At 45.3% G+C, this 22,169-nt stretch overlaps 2 protein-coding genes across 2 annotated transcripts; both read right to left on the bottom strand.

Moving 5' to 3' along the window:
- Window positions 1-537: 537 nt before the first annotated feature.
- Window positions 538-5,602, bottom strand: LOC136477893 (U-box domain-containing protein 33-like). Its single transcript, XM_066476150.1, has 8 exons — window positions 5,274-5,602; window positions 3,930-4,051; window positions 3,673-3,794; window positions 3,351-3,455; window positions 2,673-3,093; window positions 2,434-2,580; window positions 1,833-2,357; window positions 538-1,723 (listed from the first exon to the last, which is right to left on the bottom strand). The coding sequence occupies exons 1-8, from the start codon at window positions 5,566-5,568 to the stop codon at window positions 743-745; spliced, it is 2,718 nt and encodes a 905-aa protein (XP_066332247.1). The 5' UTR covers window positions 5,569-5,602; the 3' UTR covers window positions 538-742.
- A 5,098-nt stretch (window positions 5,603-10,700) lies between these two features.
- Window positions 10,701-13,232, bottom strand: LOC136474531 (subtilisin-like protease). The gene has a single exon (XM_066472103.1). The coding sequence runs from the start codon at window positions 13,219-13,221 to the stop codon at window positions 10,852-10,854; it is 2,370 nt and encodes a 789-aa protein (XP_066328200.1). The 5' UTR covers window positions 13,222-13,232; the 3' UTR covers window positions 10,701-10,851.
- Window positions 13,233-22,169: the final 8,937 nt, after the last annotated feature.

Here is a 22,169-nt window from a genome sequence, read left to right as displayed (position 1 = left end):
TCGTGGACTAACTAAGCTCAAAAGATTCATCTTGTGATTTTTAACTAAACTATACAATTAATTATTTTTTTTACCTACATTTAATGCTCCATGCAAACGGCTAAAAATTGATGTGATGAAGAGAGAGTGAAAAAACTTGGAATTTGGAGGTGATCTAAACAAGGCCATAGATGGATCCAACACCAGTAGTCTTTAGGGTCTTGTTTAGATCACCTCCAAATTCTAAGTTTTTTCACTCTCTCTCCATCACATCAATTTTTGGACGCATGCATAGAGCATTAAATGTAGGTAAAAAAATAACTAATTGTATAATTTGGTTGTAAATCACGAGACGAATCTTTTGGGCCTAATTAGTCTATGATCGGATAAAATTTGTCAAATACAAACGAAACATGCTACAGTGTCCAGATTGCAAAAATTTGCAATCTAAACCAGCCCTATATAGACTGCTTGGTCCGTATACATTGCTCATGTCCTGCCACGCCTGTTTCCGATTGAACTAACAACAATCAAAGAGAGGTAAATGGAAAAAAAATTTCGAGCATGCTGGAGAGCTACATGTCAATACTAAGGTAGGAGAGGTAACATTGGGATTCCTATGTCTAATCTTCCAGAAGACTAAGAATTTTCCCCTTTATTTTTCTTTCAAATTTAAACAAATTTTGACCTATGGAATACAAAGTTACAAACATTATGTGCAGTTGAAATTAGGTTGTTAGCATCAGCACGCTTCGGTAAATGGTTATCTCCGCTGCTGCTGCAACTGCTGCTGCCACTCGAGAATCGCCGAGCGGAGCGCCCTGTTGGGCGTCAGCTCACAGTGCTCGAGCTTCAGATTCGTCATCGGCGACGTGTCGCGCCCGCTGTCGAACCACCCCGTGATCGCCTCGGCCTCGTACGTGAACCCGTCGGCGGCGATGTGGGGATCGCTCATCACCTCCTGGAAGATTGGGCAGACGAAGTAGGATGGCGCGTGCGCGTCATCCAGCGACGACGGCGCGAACGACAGCCGCCCAGCGTCGAGCGAGGCGGCCTTCATGAGGGGCTCCACCACCTTCCACACCTCCCCCACGAGGTCAGGCCGCCGCCGCCGGCTCATCTCCGCGCACCGCAGGCCGATGTGCGCCAGCTGGTTGGCCTGCACGAACGGCCAGTCCCCCGCGGTCGGGTCGAGGACGGTGTGCAGCTCCCCCCGCTCCACCGCGTCCTCCACCACCTCCGCGATGCTCTTGGGCGGCCGCCCCGTCAGGAGCCGCAGGATGATGATGCCGAACGAGTACACGTCGGACCGCGGGGTGAGCTCGCCGGTGGACAGGAACTCCGGGTCCATGTACGCGAAGGTCCCCTTCGGGGTGGTCGTCCTGTGCAGCTTTGTGGTGATGGCCCTGGTGGTGGTGGTGTTGGACTGGCTCAGGAGGCGGCAGATGCCGAAGTCCCCTAGCTTGCTTACGAAGTTGGCGTCCAGGAGGATGTTGCCCGGCTTCAGGTCGCCGTGGACCACCGGGTGCGGCTTGTTCGAGTGGAGGAAGATAAGGGCCGAGCACATCTCGCAGATGATCTTGGTGCGCACCTGCCATGTCAGTGGCAGCGTGTTGTTGGTGCACGCGAGCCGGTCCTCGAGGCTTCCGTTGGGGAGGAACTCGTACACCAGGCCGAATGCCTCCCGGCACGCGCCAATCAGTGTGACAAGGTTTGGATGCCGCACTCTACCGAGAACAGCAACCTACAATGGTGACACGACATTTAAGGGTCAGGTTCAGCCGTTCAGGTATGATAATTGCCTATTTGATTGAATGAAGAGAAAAAGAGAACGATCTGATGAATTGTTTCACCTCTTGGTTGAATTCTGACTGTCCTTGCATACTCTGTGGATTCAGCAGCTTTACAGCTACAGTTGTGTTGCGGAGGAAGCCTTTGTAGACGCTTCCGAAACCACCCTCGCCAATCTTAAGCCTCTCATCAAAACCTTCAGTGGCTTGTTCTAGCTCAAAGTAGGAGAACTCGGTGTTCAGTATTTCAGCTGGCAACGGTGCTGAAATCTTATTGTCATTCTTCTGGCGCAAACCTTCAGCTTCAGTTACAGCTGCGTCGCGCTCTTGTTGCAGCTTCTCATTATCTGTTTGCAGCATTTGGGTGAGGTATTCGTTTGCTGCCATCTTCTCTTCGTAATCTTTGATAGCAGATGCCATCTCTGTTATTTGTTGCTCAAGGACGAGTTTCTGCTCTTTGACATCATGCAATTCGTTGGATGTCACATCATACTGTCTTTTTATTTCTTCAATCTCCTGTTCTTGGCTCGCCAGTGTTTCCTCGATTGTTTTGCGCTGCCTTATCTCTTGCTGATATAACTCGTATAACTGTAAAAGCAGTAGTATGTGACTTTGTTTGGTTCAGTATTTGCAATCTCAATCATGGATAATGGAGAACACTTACATTTCCAAGAGCTGAAGCCATATCTAGTTCAGCTCTTAGGCGTTTGGCTGATTCTTCATGTGCTTCTTTCTTATACCGTTCAGCTTCACTGAGAGCCTCTGTGAGTCTTCTGTATATGTTAGCATTAGCATCAACGCCTGGATTTTCCTGTGTGGCACCAAACTTACTTCAGTCCCCTGTTATACTTCATTTATGATAGTTTTGTTTACCTTGAAGTTATGTCTCTTCATGATACATACCAGCTCATGAGAAGGGGATGAAAAGTTCTCATCATCAGGTTCTTGCATTCCATGCGGCATTGCTAATCCAGAGATAGTGACTGCATCATCATTTCTTGATAGATCGTGCCATGAGTTCTGCGATCTCCTCCCAAATTCATCCCAAGAATCAATAGAACTTCTTGATGTTCTTGTAGGCCTGCCACAGGATTCATATAGCCGAGACGGTGTATTGATAGATTCTAGAGATGGATACAGCCCCACTTCTGTTCTCGATCGTATCAGATCGTGCCTTGGACTTCCGTTTGAGCTTGATGCATCACTCTCTGAATGATGGATTGTCATTGATCTCAGACGGCTACCAACGCTGGTTACTGATGACTCTGATGCAACCGTGAACGCAGGTGATGGTGGTATTGCAGGAACAGTTGTATTTGCCTCCCTGCAGCGTTTAGAGGTATGGTTTAATCTCTTTCTTTGGTATCTTTGCAATGAACTTTACTGACATTAACTCTTTTGCAAAATATCAAGTTGGTTGTAATAGTCGACGTTAAGACTCGAATAAATGAGATGTTACCGCATCTAACTCTAGTGGAACTCAAACCATAGCCACAATTGTTGACCACTTCACTGATACTAATGTCCTAGAAAAATAATATTTATCTTAGGAACGTAATAGCCTTCTTGGCTTAATCATACCTGGTGCATATAAGATGCCCTTTACAAGTAAACCATATCTTACACGATGATGCTGCTGCCTCTGTCAGTCTGAGTGCCGTCTTGGACTTCAGTGATTTCATTTTCCTACGATAGGGGAACACTTATATTAGGTAGAATAACCATTTTTTCCCCTTCTGTTTCCCTTTTTACTTTTAATTCAGTGAGATTTAGCTCCACAATATGGAACTTTGTGTGCTAATATGGAATTATATGCTTTGTTTGATGATGTTTTTTTGTAGCCATAAACTACAACAAATAAAAACGTGAGAAAGACACAAATCGTTAGGTGTGTAATCCATACTTTGAGTGATGTTTGTCTGCAGCTGCACCCATGACAAGCCTGGTGATGCCGTGAAGAGCAATTAGCTCCTCAAGCCCTTTAGCAACATCCTCTTTGTCGATTATGATTTTCTCGCAGCTGACCTATGGAAGGTAATTTGGCAGAAATTTGTCATTTAAGATACATATATGTGTTCACTATATTCTCCAATTCAATATTGAATGGATTATGTGGTTCATTAGTTTTATTCATGGCATGAGAGAGGTGAGGAGGAGCACCTTCTGCCTTATGCATATCTTGACGTATTCATTTAGTTTCTCTTCTGCCTCTGCTCGCACCTTCTTCCTATGATCATTGACCTGTTTTGCATTCACCATAGTGTAATGAACTTTTCCTCCCACTGAAATAACAGAATAATGACAATTCTATGAAGTCTAAACTCATGAGCAGTATATATATCATCATCGAAGATTTTTTTTTACTGCATCTAGTAAAGAAATTATGGTCTTAAAACTGCTGGCAGACTCATAGATTGAGAGCGTTTATGCCAGTTTCTTTCAAGGCATAATACTTGTTTCAAAGAGCCAATAACAAGAGTATGTCCGGCATATATTAATAGAGAAGAAATATTTTATAATTATAATAAATAAAAAAGCAAGCAAAAACAACAGGCAACAACAAAACTACCACGGCAAAATCAGGGGCGGAGCCAGGAAGTTAATTTTTTAAATGTTAGGAGGGGCCAACAGTGTTGAATTTTCAAAATTTATTTGGATTTTAAATTTTTTTGTGGAAAATTCACATTCATAGGGGGGGGGGGGGGGGGGGGGGGGGGGATATACAATAGCAATAATTCTCAGAAACATTGGCTGTCACACGTCACTTACACACCACAGAGAACAAACGATGTAAACTAGGAGGATGAGTAGGTTTTCACAGCTATTCCTCCAAGAAGAAAAATGACATCTGCAGATGCCATCAACGCCGAATGAAAAAACAAGGTTTTTCAACCAGACTCCTGGGTAAGGGGGCTCACGACAATACTACCTCCAACGAGGGGTGTACCACCAAAGGCATCACCATCAATGCATAATACTAGTTCGGCGAGTTTTTTCTGCAAGCAATCATGGTTTTCAGAGGACGGAACCGTGCGACACGAATTCAGAAGATGGAAGCGCCTTTTTGGAACGGTGAAAACAAGTTTAGCACCTCAGCTAACCAAGAATGAGCAGGTAAGCAAGTGAAGGTATGTTAAGAGGACGAGGCTTCGTTTTGCATGATAAAACGTGAAAAATCCCTTTCAGCTGTGCTGTGTGTACAGAGTATATATGAAGCCTTATGATTGCCTGACCCTGACTGCTATCTAGAGTCAGCGAACCATTGCCCTGTTCATTTAGCTGATAAGCCATGACTGAAAGTATTGTCGGCTGATTTATTGTGAGAAAAAAATAATATTCGTTAACTGAAAAAATATGTCTAATAAGCCGAGCGAACAGGGCGACATATCCCTTGTTCCGGGAACAGCAAACCGAAGGAGATGCAGATGGTAGCAGCATTCAGATTCATGGATACAAACTCATCTGAAAATCGTCCAAACGGTGCGGGTATTAAGGAAGTCTTACTCATGGGGATCATCTGCGCGGGGCAGTGGACGTGAGCGATGACGACCCCGGAGCCGGAGCCGTCCTTGGCCAGGTTCTCCAGCGCCCACAGCAGGGTGCTCTTCCCGTGCTTGACGTCCTCCGGGACGGCCACGAAAACTCTGTTCTCCACGGGCGGTGCCGCTCGGCTTGCCTCCATCTCATTCTCATCGCCGCCGGTGATCTCCGCGGCGCTGCTCACGGACGTCCTGAAGCTGTACTGCGACGACGACGACGTGCCCCACCGTCTGTGCGCCGCACTGCCGGCGCCCTCCATCCTTCCGCCCGCTGTTTGCGCTTCTCACGAGATGGTTTGGAGCGGATGAGCAGCATTAGATACCTTTATCGTTGCCATGGCGTGACTTTGTATTTGTTGGTCAACTCTACGCGGATTATTAGTTGGTATAGTTCCTCCTGCCTCTCTTTCAAAATACTCCGTCTGTTTCTGAATAAATATATTTTTAAAGTTGTCTTAAATAAAAAATTTTAAATTTTGACCGAAATTCTAGAGAAAAACATTAAGATTTATAGTATCAAATTAGTATCATTAGATTTATCATAGAATATATTTTCATAAGATGTTTATTTTATTTTATAGATGTAATTACTATTTTCTATAAAATTAATCAAATTTGGCACGAATTCTAGGAATTGATTTATTTAAGGACGGAAGGAGTATATATACCCACGACCTCCTTTGGCTCTGTCCACTAAAAAAAAAAGGTTGATAGCTGAGTGTTGTCTCGTTTCTGGATTTGTAGTATTAGCACATAACGTGCGGTCCGTTGCACGGGCTAATAAACAATGAAAAAAAACACGAACAAAAGTATGGCCTCATTCGGCTTACCCTATTCGGTTTTTTTGGTTTGTTTTTTTCAGTCGGAACAGTGTTTTTCTCTCACAACAATTCAGCCAGAACAGTGTTTTTTAGCCAGTTTCAGTCAAGATTCAGCCAGCGAACGGAGCCAATATGTGAACAGGAACAACAAAGCCAATGGTAATAAACAGCTATTGACATTGATAAACAGGAAAAAATCACTAAGGAAAAATAGTACTAATAGTGGTGCACAATAAAGTGGACAGAGTAATGAAAAATGGTAAAATAGCGACTGAGGCCCTGGATGACTTCCAATTTATTCCTCGTCGAGGGATAAATATACTAATAGTGGTGCACAGTAAAGTGGACAAAGTAATGAAAAATGGTCAAATAGCGACTGAGGCCCTGGATGACTTCCAATTTATTCCTCGTCGAGGGATAATAATAATAACTATCTATCATCTAGAGTAAGTTTAATATAAGCTTATCTTGTAAATAAAGTCACATCAACAGAAGACAAGCCATATAACAGTTGGTTTTTATTTTATTAGGCCATGTTTAGAACTATAGTTAGTTGCTAATAATTAGTTCCTTAGGTCCAAACATGTTAGCTAATTGCTAGCTGAATACACGACCAATAACTATTTCACTAGTTGAACCGAACTAGCTAATAACATCTAATATTAACTATGAAGTATTGGCTATTAGCAGCTAATAGATTCAGACAACGTCTTATTTAGGTTTTATTTTTCAGGGCTCCAACTCTTTGTGCCATGCAACACTATCTAGCGGTTCCAAAGCTGCTTAAAATGAGCTGGCCTATAGTGGGAGCATGTCATGGCACTCTTAATCCACAGACTAAGATAGTTTTTATATTTATTAGATAAGTGAAATGATAATATAACATTAAAATTAAAAAAGAAAGGTGAGGAAATAATTTCTTAAAGAAGAAACTATATCTACACAAGAATCAAGATATGAAGAGATGTGATGAGTAGATGATCGGTAGTGCTAGCGTCCGGACGTCCGGACGGACGCCCGCGTTTGGAAGCCCACGCGCTGCACTCCGTTTCGCGCGTTCCACGTGGGGCCCACGTCGCCCGAGCGACAAGAGGGGAAGGGGCGCGGCGCCTCCGATTCGGAAGGACCCGGCCACGGCGTCGTATGGATGCCCTATCGGCGCCGGGAGGAGGACACATCGAGACGATGCAACAGAAGGTGGGGATGAGAGATGCAACACTAACTTTTGAAACATCCAAATACAACAGTTGCAACATATGTCTGAAGACAGTTGAAATACTTAAAACATGTTTCTGAAACATGTGAAAAAAAACACCTAAAAACACTTGAAAAACCATTGCAACCATACGCAACATCCAAATAAACACACTTGCAACATGCGATCGGAAAACACAGATGAAACATACTTCTGAAACATCTGAAACACACGGAGCATACGCTTGCAATATGCCTCTGAAACAATTGCAACATCCCCCGATCTACTTTTGCAACATCCCTATTAAACAATTGCAACATACATCTAAAACGTCTGAAACACTTGAAACATACATATGCAACATAGGGGAGGAGAAGGCTGGGCCGGTCGATTCCGGTCATCGGGGTTGGAGATGGCGGCGAGCGGCTGCGCGCAAACACCAGCGCCACTGGCGCCACCAGTGTGGGGCTTGGCTCAGCGGCGATGGTGTGGGATAGGGGGCGAGGAGCGTCATGGCCGCCGGGGTGGAGGGAGGTCGGTCGTTGGCGTGAGAGAGGGCGCCACACTAGGGTGGAGGAGAGCCACCCACTCCCTGCAACACCGCCGCGCTACCTCCATGGATCTCGCTCGTGCTCCATGGATCTCGCCGGGGTGGGGGGAGGAGCCGCCGGGGTGGAGGGAGGAGGACGCCGGGGTGGAGGAGGGCACGCGCCGGGGTGGGTGAGGGTCGGCGGCGGCGGCGGCCAGGGAGGCAGCCATGGCTACACGTCGGGGTAGGGCATGTCATGAACGCCGAAGGAAGGAGGAAGCGAGGGATAAAAATTTTTGGGTGCGGGAGTGAGGAGAGTGAGACGTCCGTCCGTCCGCGACGCCTTAATTGGAGCATTATCGGTAGATGATGTAGAGAGAAGATATGATAAAAAATATTTTATAAAAACTACTCATTAGAAATATAGTTTTTATATATAGTGGACCTGTTCGTTTCGCTAAAATTTGGCCGTTACTGATGCTTAATTGTTGTGGGAGGAAAACACCGTTGCTTCGCTGAAAAGTACTACTGAAGTAGTGCTGAAAAATAGAGCGAGTCTATGGTTTGACAAGTACATGGACTATCTTATAAAAAGAGCAAAATGCACCATAGATCTTTTGAACTTTTTATGAATCTTACTTAGGTTCTCCAACTAAAAAATGACACTATATATTTATAATGTACCCAGGATTTTCACCTAGGTCATCCAGGTAAAAAAATAATCATTTGGGGTCTCCGGAGGCTGAGCTCGAGCAGAGTTGGGTTATACACAAGTTCCAAATAATTGTATCCCAAACGCGTGAGTAGTGACGCATGACTGCATGAGCACATCTGCGCATGCATCTGGTACCAAAAGCCGTTCAGGAACTTCAGGGGCCAACGAAACAACGGGCCATTGGCGCATAGCAATTCGCAAGCTGTAGGCTGTAGCAGCTCAGGGCGTGTATCAAGCTTTGCCAAGCACAAAACTCGGTAGTATAGAAGAGTTTTCAGAAGAACTGAAGAAGCGACGTTACGTCTAAGAAAGCGGGCCATCGTTGTCCTCCAATTGCGGCGAGACATTCTGGTCGCTCGGCTTATAAGCCGTATTTTTTCAGTCAACGAACAATATTTTTTTATCATAATAAATCAGCAAACAGTACTTTCAGTCATGACTTATCAACCAAACGAACAGGGCATCTGATGTTGAAGATCGCTTGTTGAAGAAGCTGCCAAGTGGTGGAAGGCATGCATACGCATGATCAACTTTATGGCCTCGTTCGGCTTACCTTATAATCCATACTATTTAGCTTGTTTTTTTAGCCGGAACAGTATTCTTCTCTCACAACAATTCAGCCAGAACAGTGTTTTTCAGCCAATTCAACCAAGTTTCAGCAAGCCGAACAGGACCTATAGAAAAAGAACGCAATTATTAAGTTACAGAAGAATCATCCTTAATACTCCCTCCGTTCAAATTAGCAAAATAGATGTATCAAAAAGTTAAAACGGCTTAGAATTTGGACGGATGGAGTAGTAAGAAAACATATATGATATAAATGTAACATAGAGTAGTAGGATGGGAACAATATATATATGAGACTGATTTCAGAATATGCTGCGTTGCGCGTTACTTGTCGGAGAGACTTTGACCAGTCCAACAATTAAAGTCAACTGCGATTTTGGCCCATTTGGTGTTAATGAATTCAGCTGGGCCATCTATGGTGTGCCCCACGTCTTCTGCACCAGTATCGTCCTCGGGGCCTCCTGCCTGCAACTGCAATGAAATTAAAGAGAACTGTAGCTCAATTTAAAATTGTACTACTACTATATGCCGAGGCAACTAAAATCAGAGCGCGGAGACTTTGACCAGTCTTTTGTGTCAGGGACCAAGCGCGTTTTTGCCCTGGTAGTCTGGTAGTACGATTGTAAAAGAAGCACAGGTCATGCCTGGTCAACGTGCGCGGGCATACGGAGACTTTGACGAGTCTTTTGTGTCAGGGACCAAGCGCGTTTCTGCCCTGGTAGTCTGGTAGTACGATTGTAAAAGAAGCGCAGGTCATGCCTGGTCAACGTGCGCGGGCATACCTGTTCGCTTGAACTATTTTTTGGCAAATAAACAGTTAAATTAGCAAAAACATCATCATAAGCCAAATTCAGGATAAGGTACCTGGTGACTTTATTTTGCGTTGTGCTCTCCATGCCTCCTCCATTTCGCCTCTAGGTCTAGGAGATTCCACAGAATCTTCATGTTAAGTATTATAACCTTCTTTGACATTCTTACATTTAAATATTACACCGATGTGATGTTCTCCATTCTCGATTTCTTTTTTTTTTCTGTTTAGGTCCCTTTTCGTCTTTTGCTTACTATATTCCAAAATGTAGGTCATTTTAAATCATAAGTGAAAGTTCTTTAAATTTTATCAAGTTATTAAAATACATCAACATTTCTAAATTATCCACCACAAATGTGTCTTCTTGTCTCGTCCATAGAAGTTGGCCCCACCCACCGCCCACAAGTAAATTTAGAGCAAAGGGACAAGGCAAAGGACCCCATGATGCAAATTACAGAATGATCATAGGAGGAACAGAATTGGTAGAATAGTTAAAGCCTAGTTAATAATTAGTTGTTATATTAGCTGGGCGTTCTAGATAATTTTGCCGGCTATAGAACAACCCATATGTGCGCCGTCTCGACGAGTTTCTTCGAGAGACATTTTTTGGTTTTCGCCACGACTGACCTGTAAAAGTCTGCTAGGTTGGGTTTCTAGCTCTACTGCGAATTCGATCCTATCTTCGGATCTTGTTTGGATGTTTCGATTCACCTCATGTAACTGCATTAAAACAAGGCCCGGAGTGGTCCGTGCAATCCTTGTACGATCCGGTCGTACTAGCCCTTTGCTGTGTGACCGAGGGTCAACAGTTCAACGCACAGCCAAGAGACGGTATAGCTGAAGATGATATTACATCAATGTAATCAACCTCTGGTTTCTAGTCTGCTGGTCTTCAGGAGCTATAATAATCAATGTCTAAGATGAGCTGCGGTGGAGTTATCCTTGACGAACTTCTTGAACGACACGAGGATCGGGGTGCGCACCACGTTTTTGGGCGAGACCCACGCGAGCTGCCCCTCGGCGATCCCCTCCTGGATACTTGTGTCCATAGACCTGATGGTGACCGTGAACCTCTGCGCCTCGTTCACCTTCTTGAACAGGAGCATCTCCGGAGTCACCGTCACCGACACCGTGCTCGGCACCTCCACCTTGGCGACGTACACGGAGATGGCGCGCCCAACGTTGGTCACGACGCGGGTGACATTAACGACGTAGGGCTCCTGGTCCAGGAACGCCGTGATGGACGGGTAGTTGAGGTCCTTCTGCTCCACGACGGCCATCTGCGCGCACGACACCGGCGGCAGCGGGTGGATGATCGAGTTGATCTCTTGGTCCGTGTACCTGAGCCCGCACAGGTAGGGGATGTAGTCGAACACCGTCAGGTTGTACACGAGCCCCGGATTCAGGGCCTTCATGGGGTCGACGAACCCGGCGCCCAGCGTGAGCAGGTTGGCAGGGTACCCGTCATGGGCCGCTATCGGCTTCCCGCGGCGGTCCTTCGGGTCGGCCGTCGTTATAATGGCCGATTTGATCGCCGCCGGCGTCCATGTCGGGTGTGCTTTCTTGAGCACCGCGGCGATCCCGCTGAGGTGCGGCGTGGCCATGGACGTGCCGGACAGGACGTCGAACTTGGCCGCCAGTGGATTGGGTGGCGTCATGAGCCCCGCCGGCTTGGGGACTCCGGCGATGATGTTCACTCCAGGGCCGGTGATGTCGGGCTTGAGGATCCCCTGGTTTTGCTTGCTTGGCCCCCGCGACGAGAACGCCGCCACCACCGGCGAGTCGCGGTTGCCGATCACGGTTCCTTTGAAGATCAGCTCGCCCGTCGGGATGTCTGTGGAATTCATGTATGCCCTGATCTTCTGCCCTATCGAGTAAGTCACCTGCGACGCCGGGAGGGCATGCGCCTTGGGTTGGATCACCGAGCCGAATTCCTCGATGGTGATGACAACCATACCGGCTGCGCCGCCTTCGCGTAGGGCGGCGCCCATCTCGAGGGAGGTGAAGTTGCCACCGGCGTCGCAGACGACTATCTTTCCTCCGACGTGCTCCGGCGTAAGGACCTTCTCGTCGGAACATGTGCCGTCGCTGAGGTCTCTTACCAGCGGGCGCGGCACGCTCAGGAAACCCGCTGGCTGGAACAACGACTCGCCGTCGAGCTCGACTCCATTGCCAAGCCTTACGGAGGCGACGAACCTCCGGTCAGTTGTCGCTGCTGCCACGGTGAGCAGCCACGGCGCCTCGTTGGCGACCGTCGCCGGGTCCGGGCCCATGTTCCCACCCGCGGCGCTGACGAAGATGCCTTTCATGATGGCGGTGTAGCCCCCGAGCGCGATGGGGTCGTAGGCGAAGTCACCGGCCTCGTCGTCGCCGAGCGAGAGCGAGAGCACGTCGACGCCCTCGTCGACGGCGTCGTCGAGCGCTGCCAGTATGTCGTCGCGGTCGCATCCCTTGTCCTCGAAGCACACCTGGTAGAGCGCGATGTGCGCGCGGGGGGCCATGCCGGCGGCCGTTCCGATCCCATTGCCCATGACGTTCGCGCCGGGCACGAACGCGCCGGCCGCCGTGCTCGACGTGTGCGTCCCGTGCGAGCCCTTGCTAACGGGCAGCACCGGGTCGTCGACCCCTTGAAACTTCCACTTGGCCGACTCGTAGAACGACCGCGCGCCGATAAGCTTGTTGTTGCACACGGAGCTGTTGAAGTCGCACCGGCCCTTCCACTTGGCCGGCGGCGGCGGGACGCCCGTCCCGTCGAACGACGGATGCCCGGGGCTGATGCCGTCGTCGAGGACGCCGACGATGATCCCTTCGCCCATGTTGCTCTTGTTCCACAGGCCGCCGTGGGAGCCTTTGCTGTTGAGCCCGAGCATCTGCGGCGTGTGGGTGGTCATCAACCTGTACGTCTTCTCCGGAATGGCCTTGACGAACCAGTCCTTGCCGGCCATCTCGCGGATCTCCTCGACGGTGAGGCGGGCTGAGAAGCCATTCACGACGTGCCGGTAGGAGTAGATGAGGCGCGCCATGGCGGCCGGATCCTTGTCGAGCTCCTCCTCGGCCATGTCGCACACGGACGCGAGCAGGGACGCGTGCCAGTCCGACACGTCCTTGAACATGCTCCGATCGTACTCGTACGGCGTGCGCACGATGATGAGGTAGTTCTTGTGCACGCCGTGGTCATTGTGGGCGACGGCGGGGTTCACCAGAAGCAAGGCGAGGAAGAAGACGGCAGCACGGAGGGAGACAAGTGCCGCTAAGCGCATTGGATTTGGAGGATCCATTGAAGAACAAACTAAACCAAGGAGAACTGATGATGGCCAGCTACATGCTCGGAGATTCCTGATTTGTATCCTAAAAATGGCATTGTGCCTAATGGGAATGATGGATGAACAAGCTTAATATAGCAATGGCAAGCAGGATTGAGGTTGCTTGCTTGCGGCCACAAGCTCAGTTGTGCTTCATTTGAGCTCCAAACGTGGAGGAAATGGAAGAGGCTTCTGCACCTCACATTTCTGCACGGTTGTGTGCAGATGCCAGTCTAAATTCAGTCTTCTCTTCATTCTTGATACGTACCCAACCGACATCTCGATTCCTACCTACAACGAAGGTTTCAATGCGTCGGCAGGAATCATATAGATCGCTAGAAAACTCAGCGCGGCTTTGCCACGCCCTCCTTGGAGTTAACCAGCGTAGCATTTTTTTTTTTTTTTTTTTGCAAAAAAAAAAAAAGGTTTAGCACTTGAGCTACCAGATTAGATATACGATGATGATGATTTTGAAGTTGAACTAAGTTGTTGTTACTGGAGAAGAATACAACAACATCTTGCATTATAACATTACTGAGAAGACCTGATCATCAAATTAGTGATTCAATTCAGATTTCTTAGTATGGATTCATATGCATTGCTCTCACTAAATCGTGCAACTCCACAGCTGTATGCCAACTCTACAATAGTTATGCTAAAAGAACACTATGTCCAAGGGAAAAATTGCATGGCATTTCTCTATGAAATGTAACATCCTTGCACTCCCAAATATCTACAGGCAGAGTTTCATTTCAAGAGCCTACATGGAAACAAAGAATACATGATGATGTATGAGAATGGGAGTGATGTAGAGATATGTTTACACCAAAATTTGAGAGAAAGAACGCGGGAACTCGTAGGCTTTCAAGGTTGTGCCAGTCAAGAAAGATCGATGTCAGCCGATTCAAATACAACTCTGGAATCGGAAATATTAGGGTGACGACAGCAGACAGCAATGATGAACTACGGTTGGCACCGGAAAATTACATATCGGACTCTAAAAAAGGGAAAGATTAGAGTCCAAGTTATCTTAAATTAGGAATGTTTTCATTGTACCAAAGATTGTATTGAGTCGTACTCGAGTAAGGTTCATTTTTAGGCTCCGGGTATAAATACCAAACCCCGGCTATTGTAAGGAACAACCAATCAATCAAATATAAGTCAATTACTTTTTTCGGCTCTGGACACCCCTTAGGAGTAGGAGTAGAGTAGATCTCGGCGAGTTCTTCGGTAAGTACGGCTGCATCGATCCGGTCGACATCCACTGCTTGTTGTAAGTACCGTCATGATTTATACCTCTGTTCGTATGGCTGCATCGATCCGATCGACCCCCACTGCGGCTCTGGTATAAGCTAGTTATCGACTCTTGCCTAATTCAAGTATGGCCTGTGTGATTCTGCCTCACACCCCGCTGTTTGAATTAGATCAAGGTCAAGTTATCGGCTCTACCTTAGTATGGCAGTCTTTGGTAGATTCATTAAGTTACCGATATTGCTTATTGCTTTTATTGTTTATCTAATTACAGCAATATCACTCTACCCGATTGAGATTGATCTAGATCGGCCTTATATCGTGTTTAACTCATCGTTTGCTAATCTAGAACTGATCTAATCTGCATCTTAAGCGATGAGTTATGTTTTTATCGGCTGTTTTGCGTCAATCTTAATCGTGCATAGCGTGCGGTTAAGGCATGTTCGATCTTGAGTAGATCTATCGGTTAGCGAGAACCGTTTCATGGCCCGTCATCACGGCCTATGGGATTCTGCCTCTCACCCCACTGTTGGCACCATGGAGTGGGGATCGTTAGTTGATAGACCCGTTACTGAGAAGACACAACCTTAACTGTGCGCTATGCCTGAATCGGCTGTTTAGCCGATATCGAATGCTTTCACGAACAGTTCATATCACGAGATCGTTGAAGTAGGGATAAGTTGAAAGATGTGTTAGCCCCATGATCTTGTTATTATATTACGGCCTGTATGATTCTGCCTCATGCCCTACTGATATTAGTAATGAGTTAGAGTCGTCGAGTCTATTGTTGTTTCTACGGCCTGCATGATTCTGCCTCATGCCCCACTGGTCATGGTAATAGATGAGATCTAACATGTTCATTAGATTTATCTTTATTAAACGATTAAGTGATGTTGAATTATTTCTTTATATAAGAAAGAGTTCGGTTACTCGTAATCATTGGCTCAGTATGGATCGATCATCGTTAATATCTTATTGCCATTGATTAATATTCATTTAAATGATGTTTATCCTGAATGATAATCAATTCTCTTCACACGACCCCATGAGTTCTAACTGGCTTATTCTCATGAATATACTAGAATCGACTATTTAGCCGATTTCCTTTCATATCGGCTCTCACAGCCGTACATTCGGAACTGTCTGGCAACACCGGCAAGTTTCACCCTTAATTACTGATGAACTTTCTTTCCTTGTCAATTGCAGGGTCAAATTGACTGGCACGCCTCGGGAGGATTGCGCAGGATCGACCACCCCTGCACTAAAACTAGGCAGATCTGCTCCATCGAGCGGACCCTTCTGGCTTGCTGCGTGTGTCCTCGGCACGGGACGAAATTTTGTGTCGACAAGATACAATGAAGAAACATTTAATTTAGCATATCTAACTTTTGGAATAGGTGAGCCCTACAAAAGGAAATAAATTTCTTCTAATAGAATAAAACTTGATAGAACACTCATATTTATAAATGGGTGGATTACTAATGATGATTTACATTTTAGAGTCCAGAACAGGTATGTAGCTGACCTTGTTCTTAGCGTCATAGGTAAATGTGATCGATAATATACTTTCTTAATCTGTTTAGATCTTCTTGAGATGTGCCTGTGAATTAATCATCTGCGGTGCACATAGAACACAAATAACCACATTTTGTTGTAAGATCAGTGCTTACATAATATAATTATGCTAAATATAATAATGTTTGCAGGTGAGCTAGTAGCCTGGTACATAAGGTTGGATCTTGTAAAAAATTTAGACCGGCTATAGTACATGGATGTAATTTAAAAAATGATAGCCTTACATTTTTAGAATCACAAAAGCAGTATATGATGCTGGATTGAATTAATTACCATCTACATCGTAAGCAACATAGAAGACATGATCATCAGATACCATATCAGAAATTTTTCAGCCCTGCAAAATTGCCGGTGAGTAAAAGAAATAAGAGTTGATGCCTTTAGCCATTTCATTGAACACCTGGTATGCATACAATACGTACAATACGTGCTTCAGTTCCTGTGCTACATGATTGAGTCCTCCTCCCTCGCAGCTCCACATTTTGCAAGCGCCCAGCTTCCAATGGACGGGCAAGACATGATCGTGTGGGGCAAAGAGAGGCTTGGCCAGCTCGTGTAGAATTTGGTGTTTGTGCAGTGGATAGCAAGACAATCAATATATCAGGAAGTCTAGCCATTGGCGTTGTGCGAGACTAATTCAATAGCATAGTTCACGTCTACTAGAGGCAACTGAATTTCAGGTCTCTCGAATTTGCTCTTTGAGGCAATATAATGTTTTGTTCATTAACAGAGAAGAGGGGGTGGTTCAGATAATATTTTCCCCTTTCTAGCACATGAATTTTGTAAAGTTGCTTGACCTCTAGAACTGAAGCCATCAAAGTATAGTAATTGATAGCTAGCAAGAACATATGTAGGGGATAAGTGCAGTTATGTAAATGGGCCCTGTTCAATTTTCTTGCTCAATGTATTTTCAATAAACAAATGTGGTTAGATTTTACTATTCAACGGTGAGGGGAGATTGTTAAAAGACCTAAGGAGCATAGGAAGGAACTATTAGTGAAAAAAAGCTTTTACACCCGATATTTTCTTTACTATCTTCAAATACTTCAAGATAAGACATGTCCACTTTTTGAATAATCCCTTTATCCTACCTAGGAATTCTTTGAAGATGTGTCACCATTTCTCTACTGCAGATTTCCCATTCACTGCAAAGTAGTATATAATATGTAACTGAAATTACTTAATGTGTAAAATATTTTATGAAGGTAATATTAAATTTTGTGCCAGCAGAAGATATGGAGCATCGTAGGTTGATAGAGATTTCTGCAATGATATGTAATGTAGGCATAGCCCTTCTCACAAGCTTGCTATAAAAAAAGTTCGAGAAAGAAAGATGCGCATAGAACCTCTATGGGTACCACTGGACATGGTTACAAATCCGCTAATTACTACAAATGAGATAAGATGTAATTTTATAAAAAACTAATGACATAGTAGTTTCTCCAGGAACTATGCAGAACTTGTAGTCAGTTTAGAGCTTTCACACAGAGACTTGAAATATGATGATTTTAAGGAAAAAAACATTGTTCCGGTCTTCCAAACATAAATCGGTCATCCTCATAAACTACTGACTGAGTCTAGTGTCAACTAAACCACATATCACAGTTGCATTATTTTATTTCAGCACATACTAACAAGAGAACAGTAATTTCACCTGTTGTGTGAGGTTATGAATCTCGTTTGGTTGGATAAGATCTGCAAACTCGAATTTCAGCAGCACATGAGAAAATTAATAGTATGGCATCCCTAATACTATTTGTACTTCAATAGGTTTTCTAGTGCCATTTTCTTTGATCTAACACTCAGTTAAACGGAGAAACTTGTAAAGCTTCAAAGGGTTGTTATATTAATAATAATAGTTCAACATAGTCTGTTAAGTGGAATTAGTAAGCTATCAGCAGATTAAACATTTGAATAATGTTACTGATCTGTTTGGTGGGAAAAATATTTGGGACTCAACCTGAATAACATTTTTGCTCCTTCACCAGCATCTCCTTCAGTTAAAACACACAAGGCGCAGGGAAGATGGGTATGGTGTTTGGTACTGTGCTTCTGTCGACGCTGCTAGTGCTTCAAGGCGATCTTCTTTGCATCTTTGATTTGGTTGAGTTTGAGAAGCTGCTTCTGTGTTCATGCCGGCTCCCAGGCCTACGTTGAAATTAGATTGGGAAAAAAATCTACATAGAAAATTTCAAATTGAGGACACAAGAAAGACATGGCCAAGGATAAAGTTGCCACCTCGTTCTAGGCCTCTCGGGTCGAGGACGTCTGGGCCTGGTGCTGGTTTGGTGAGCGGCTTGCCTTGGAGTCATTTCGTCAAAAAGCTGCTGGGCGTCGTGGATGGCGTCAGCTACTCCGGCTGCTGGAGCGCTGGCCCATCCGCTATGCGCGGTGGCAGGTCACACAGGGGCGCGGGGAGCTACAGAGCGTCGGCGCGGAGGAGGTCCCGGAGGAGGGCCGTGGCGAAGGCAAGCGCGGGCTACGAGGCGTACCAAGTGAAGAAGCCGGTGAGAGACGCGGCTGGTTGGAGCATGCTCGTCGTCGCAGCCAACCCTTGCAGCGGAGGTTGCTCGCGCCGAGGACGAGGCTGAGCGGACGCGGCATGGCTGGTTGGCGCATGCTGTGAGGAGAGGGGGCGCTGCTGCAGGGGGAGAGGCGTCTCGAGAGGGGCTGCAGCGCTCGAGCCCCACGCCCGCTCCGGGGTGGCCGCCGTGCCAACGCCCGCCGCCCGCTTCGGGGTGGCCGCAGCCGCCGCGCCACAAACCGCCTACGCCGTGGTCGCCGGGGCCGCTGGGGATCCACCCGCGCCGGGAACGCCAAGCCTGCACCCCGCCCGCGCCGTGAGGAGGAGGGAGGTGCCAGGGCGGCAGAGGGCAGCCGGAGGATTGGAGGATAGAAATGCGCCGCGGAGAGGGCTCGCGAGCGGGTTCGCGAGGATTCGCGACTGTCCGGGTTGATGGCTTAACGGGAGAGAGACCCGCTACGTCCCCGATCGGACAGTCCATATCACGCGTTTGCCGGATCCTACGGTTATTAGGCTAACGGGTTACTTGGCTTAATCGGATGCCTGAGTATGAACTCTGGATTCGAAAGTCTGGCATTCCAGCATGCAAATGCAGTGGTCACCCTATAGAGCGTTTACTTTTGAATGCAAGACGTATGATGAAATAATTATGATGAATCCATCGTACTCGATAGCTAATGCTCAGAAGTAACATGTATGGAAGCCTTGTTATATTGTACGACATGGAAACAGAATTGAAGCCTATCCACGCACGTTGAGTTATTATTAAGGGCGTCCCCGATGGTCATCGAGGTCGCTGGTTGAATAGGTTCGGATGCAGGCTCGGAATGACGTGGAGGAGAGAGAACAAGCAAAAGGTGAATCACTATCAATTTGTTCGGAGCTAAACGATGCCGGCGGAAGCCAATACGTGATGGACGCATACAGCTTTTTTACTCTAGCGTGTCCATGTGTTGCAAGGAGACAACAAGATTTTTTTTACTAAAAACACACAGATCACACAATAAATAACAATACTGTTTATTAAAGGTACTTTCGATTATCATGGAAAAAGTATTAACAGGCAATATTATCTTGTCTATAGAGCTAGAACCTCTTTATAAATGATATTCATTGGAAATATTATCATTTAACAGTTTCTTCCCCTTGTTCATGTTCTTCTCGACAATTAACACCGCCAAGATCCTGATATTAGATCTTGCTATGGATATAGGTAGCGCTACGTACAATTAGCTATGTAAAAACACTGGTAAGATGAAGAAACCTAGGTCTATGCCCGTTGCAACGAAACAACATATACACAAGAGTTTGACTTGTTCTCGGTAAGGCGAGACCAGCAAGCAGCCACAACAAGCACATTGCGACACGAGGGACACATGGCGAGTTACGTACACAAGGGGCACATGGCAAGTTACATGCCTACTAACCCATCTCCCCTCTCTAATATTGCAGCACGAACTTGTGGCTCCAATGATATTTCAAACCTTGTCTAATATTTTTAAACATCAAATATTTGCAAACCAGAGGGAGTACGACGAAAACTTATTGCAACAGAAAACTTGGATGACATAAATACAATCGGAACCTTTGTATAAAGTTAGTAAGGTTCATAACAAAAACTATCAAAAACTATTAAGACACTCAAAATAGATATTGTCTACTGCAAAGTCTTTAAACCAGACTCTCCATTTTTTGAAGTATCTGTGTCAGCACTAATTAACCGGAAATGGAAACGTGAAGCAGATCACTAAGCACTGCCACCTTATCGAGAAGATCGTGAGCTTGTGAATGCTGCCGGTGAAGAGGGACGTCATCTCCTATGCGGTTTGCTGGTCAATCTCCTCAAGGTTGCCAACATCTTGAGCGCGTCCAAGGCAGAGCTGGTAAGGAGGGTAGGATGGCAGCTCGAGGAGGCCATCGTTGCAGACCTGTTGATTCCATCGTTGTCCTACAACCAATTCAAATGTAATCAGACATGCTGCAATCAATTGTTTCATAGCACCCTTATGTCCAACCAAAGGAAAACCAATAACACTCTTCAGTCAGCTAGTGCAACTTGCAAGAAAATCTTAACCTGATGCGCTGCATATTCAGACTCTTGCACATATCGGTCTTTTTTTAGTTAGACAACATGGTGGTTTTAGTGTTTGACCATTCAATTTATCACAAGTAATACTCCTTTCTAACAGGCCACTATTTCAATTAATTAAGCTTGCAAATAGTTCAAGTACCGCTCAAGGTTACTAAACTTGCAGTTCAGTAACTGGGATACTATTTCATTTGTAAAATCTTTTGATAGGTACAAGGTTAATGAACCGAGATTTCTAACCATGCAAATATTACAAGTAACAAATAAAATCAAAGTTAGCATACAAGAGCATACTAATCTGAAAAAGAGCAGATGATGTAGGGAATTAGAAATTCATGAATGAAAAAACAGATTGAGTTTACTACCAAACTTGATCAAACAAGGCACTATTTAGACCACAATGCTAATATCAAAGCTTTCATAAACCAAATGAATTAACAAGACCTCACTGGAAGACATCTTGGGGACAAGAGACTCATGCATTTACCTAAAACAATACATTATTCAGACGGCGCTGCACGGGCACAAGATCAACTCCTGGCAGGCATAGGGGACATGGTTGAGTAGGAATTCAGACTATCTTTTGTACCACTTTAATTATAATAGGATCAACTCATATTAAAAGTGTTTATGCAACACCAATAATCCAAAGATATGACTGTTTCAAGATCTCAATTTCAGAAACATATAATAATCCAAAAGCAAAAGGAATGCACAATGTTTTCTACCATGAAAAAATTAGAAAAAAAAATTCGGCATTGCAGGCTCAAAGAAGATAAGTTCATAATCACATATTTGAACCTGCACAGAGCAACACAAGTTCAAAATCATATATCATTGACTCCACTTGATTAATAAAATGATATGGATAAAACCAGGGTGAATCATCCCTGCTGATACTAATTTATCCTGTCACCACAACACTAACACAGTCCACTTCAACTCACACGGTCAATCTGCAACATTCAGTTTCAGAGACACAAAACCAATGGACAAAAGACCTGAGCACATTCGCGAGCAATCCAAGAAGGGGGGAGAGGGGGATCAATCTCAGGTGGGTGGGAAGAAACCAAACTGAGAGGTGGTCCCCATGATTTCCTCGTCCTGCCTGTTCCAGACCAGGTCCTCATGTGGAATCAAAACCTGCAAATCATTCTTCATAGTGAAAGTAATTATTTTTGTTTGACTAAACATGCTGAAATTCATCCATGTTTGCTGGTTAAATGGGTTAATTAGTATTCGTGCAGAGTTGCATACTAAAATTATTAGTCGTATGCACGAAGAGTCATATCCACATAGTCACGTACTAAAATTTTCAACTTGCAAGCCTTACATTTTAGTAATAACAAGAATATTATGTTTCATTATTAAGCATAGAACTTTGCATCGAAACTATCCAGAAAAGAAACACCATGTTGTGATGTCAACAGAGAAATCATCTCTAACACCAAACCTGCAAGCTCTCAGATAACATTAACTTAAATT

Source organism: Miscanthus floridulus, chromosome 8 (genome assembly GCF_019320115.1).
Source record: "Miscanthus floridulus cultivar M001 chromosome 8, ASM1932011v1, whole genome shotgun sequence".
NCBI lineage: Eukaryota > Viridiplantae > Streptophyta > Magnoliopsida > Poales > Poaceae > Miscanthus > Miscanthus floridulus.
This window is presented reverse-complemented; position numbering and strand designations above follow the sequence as displayed.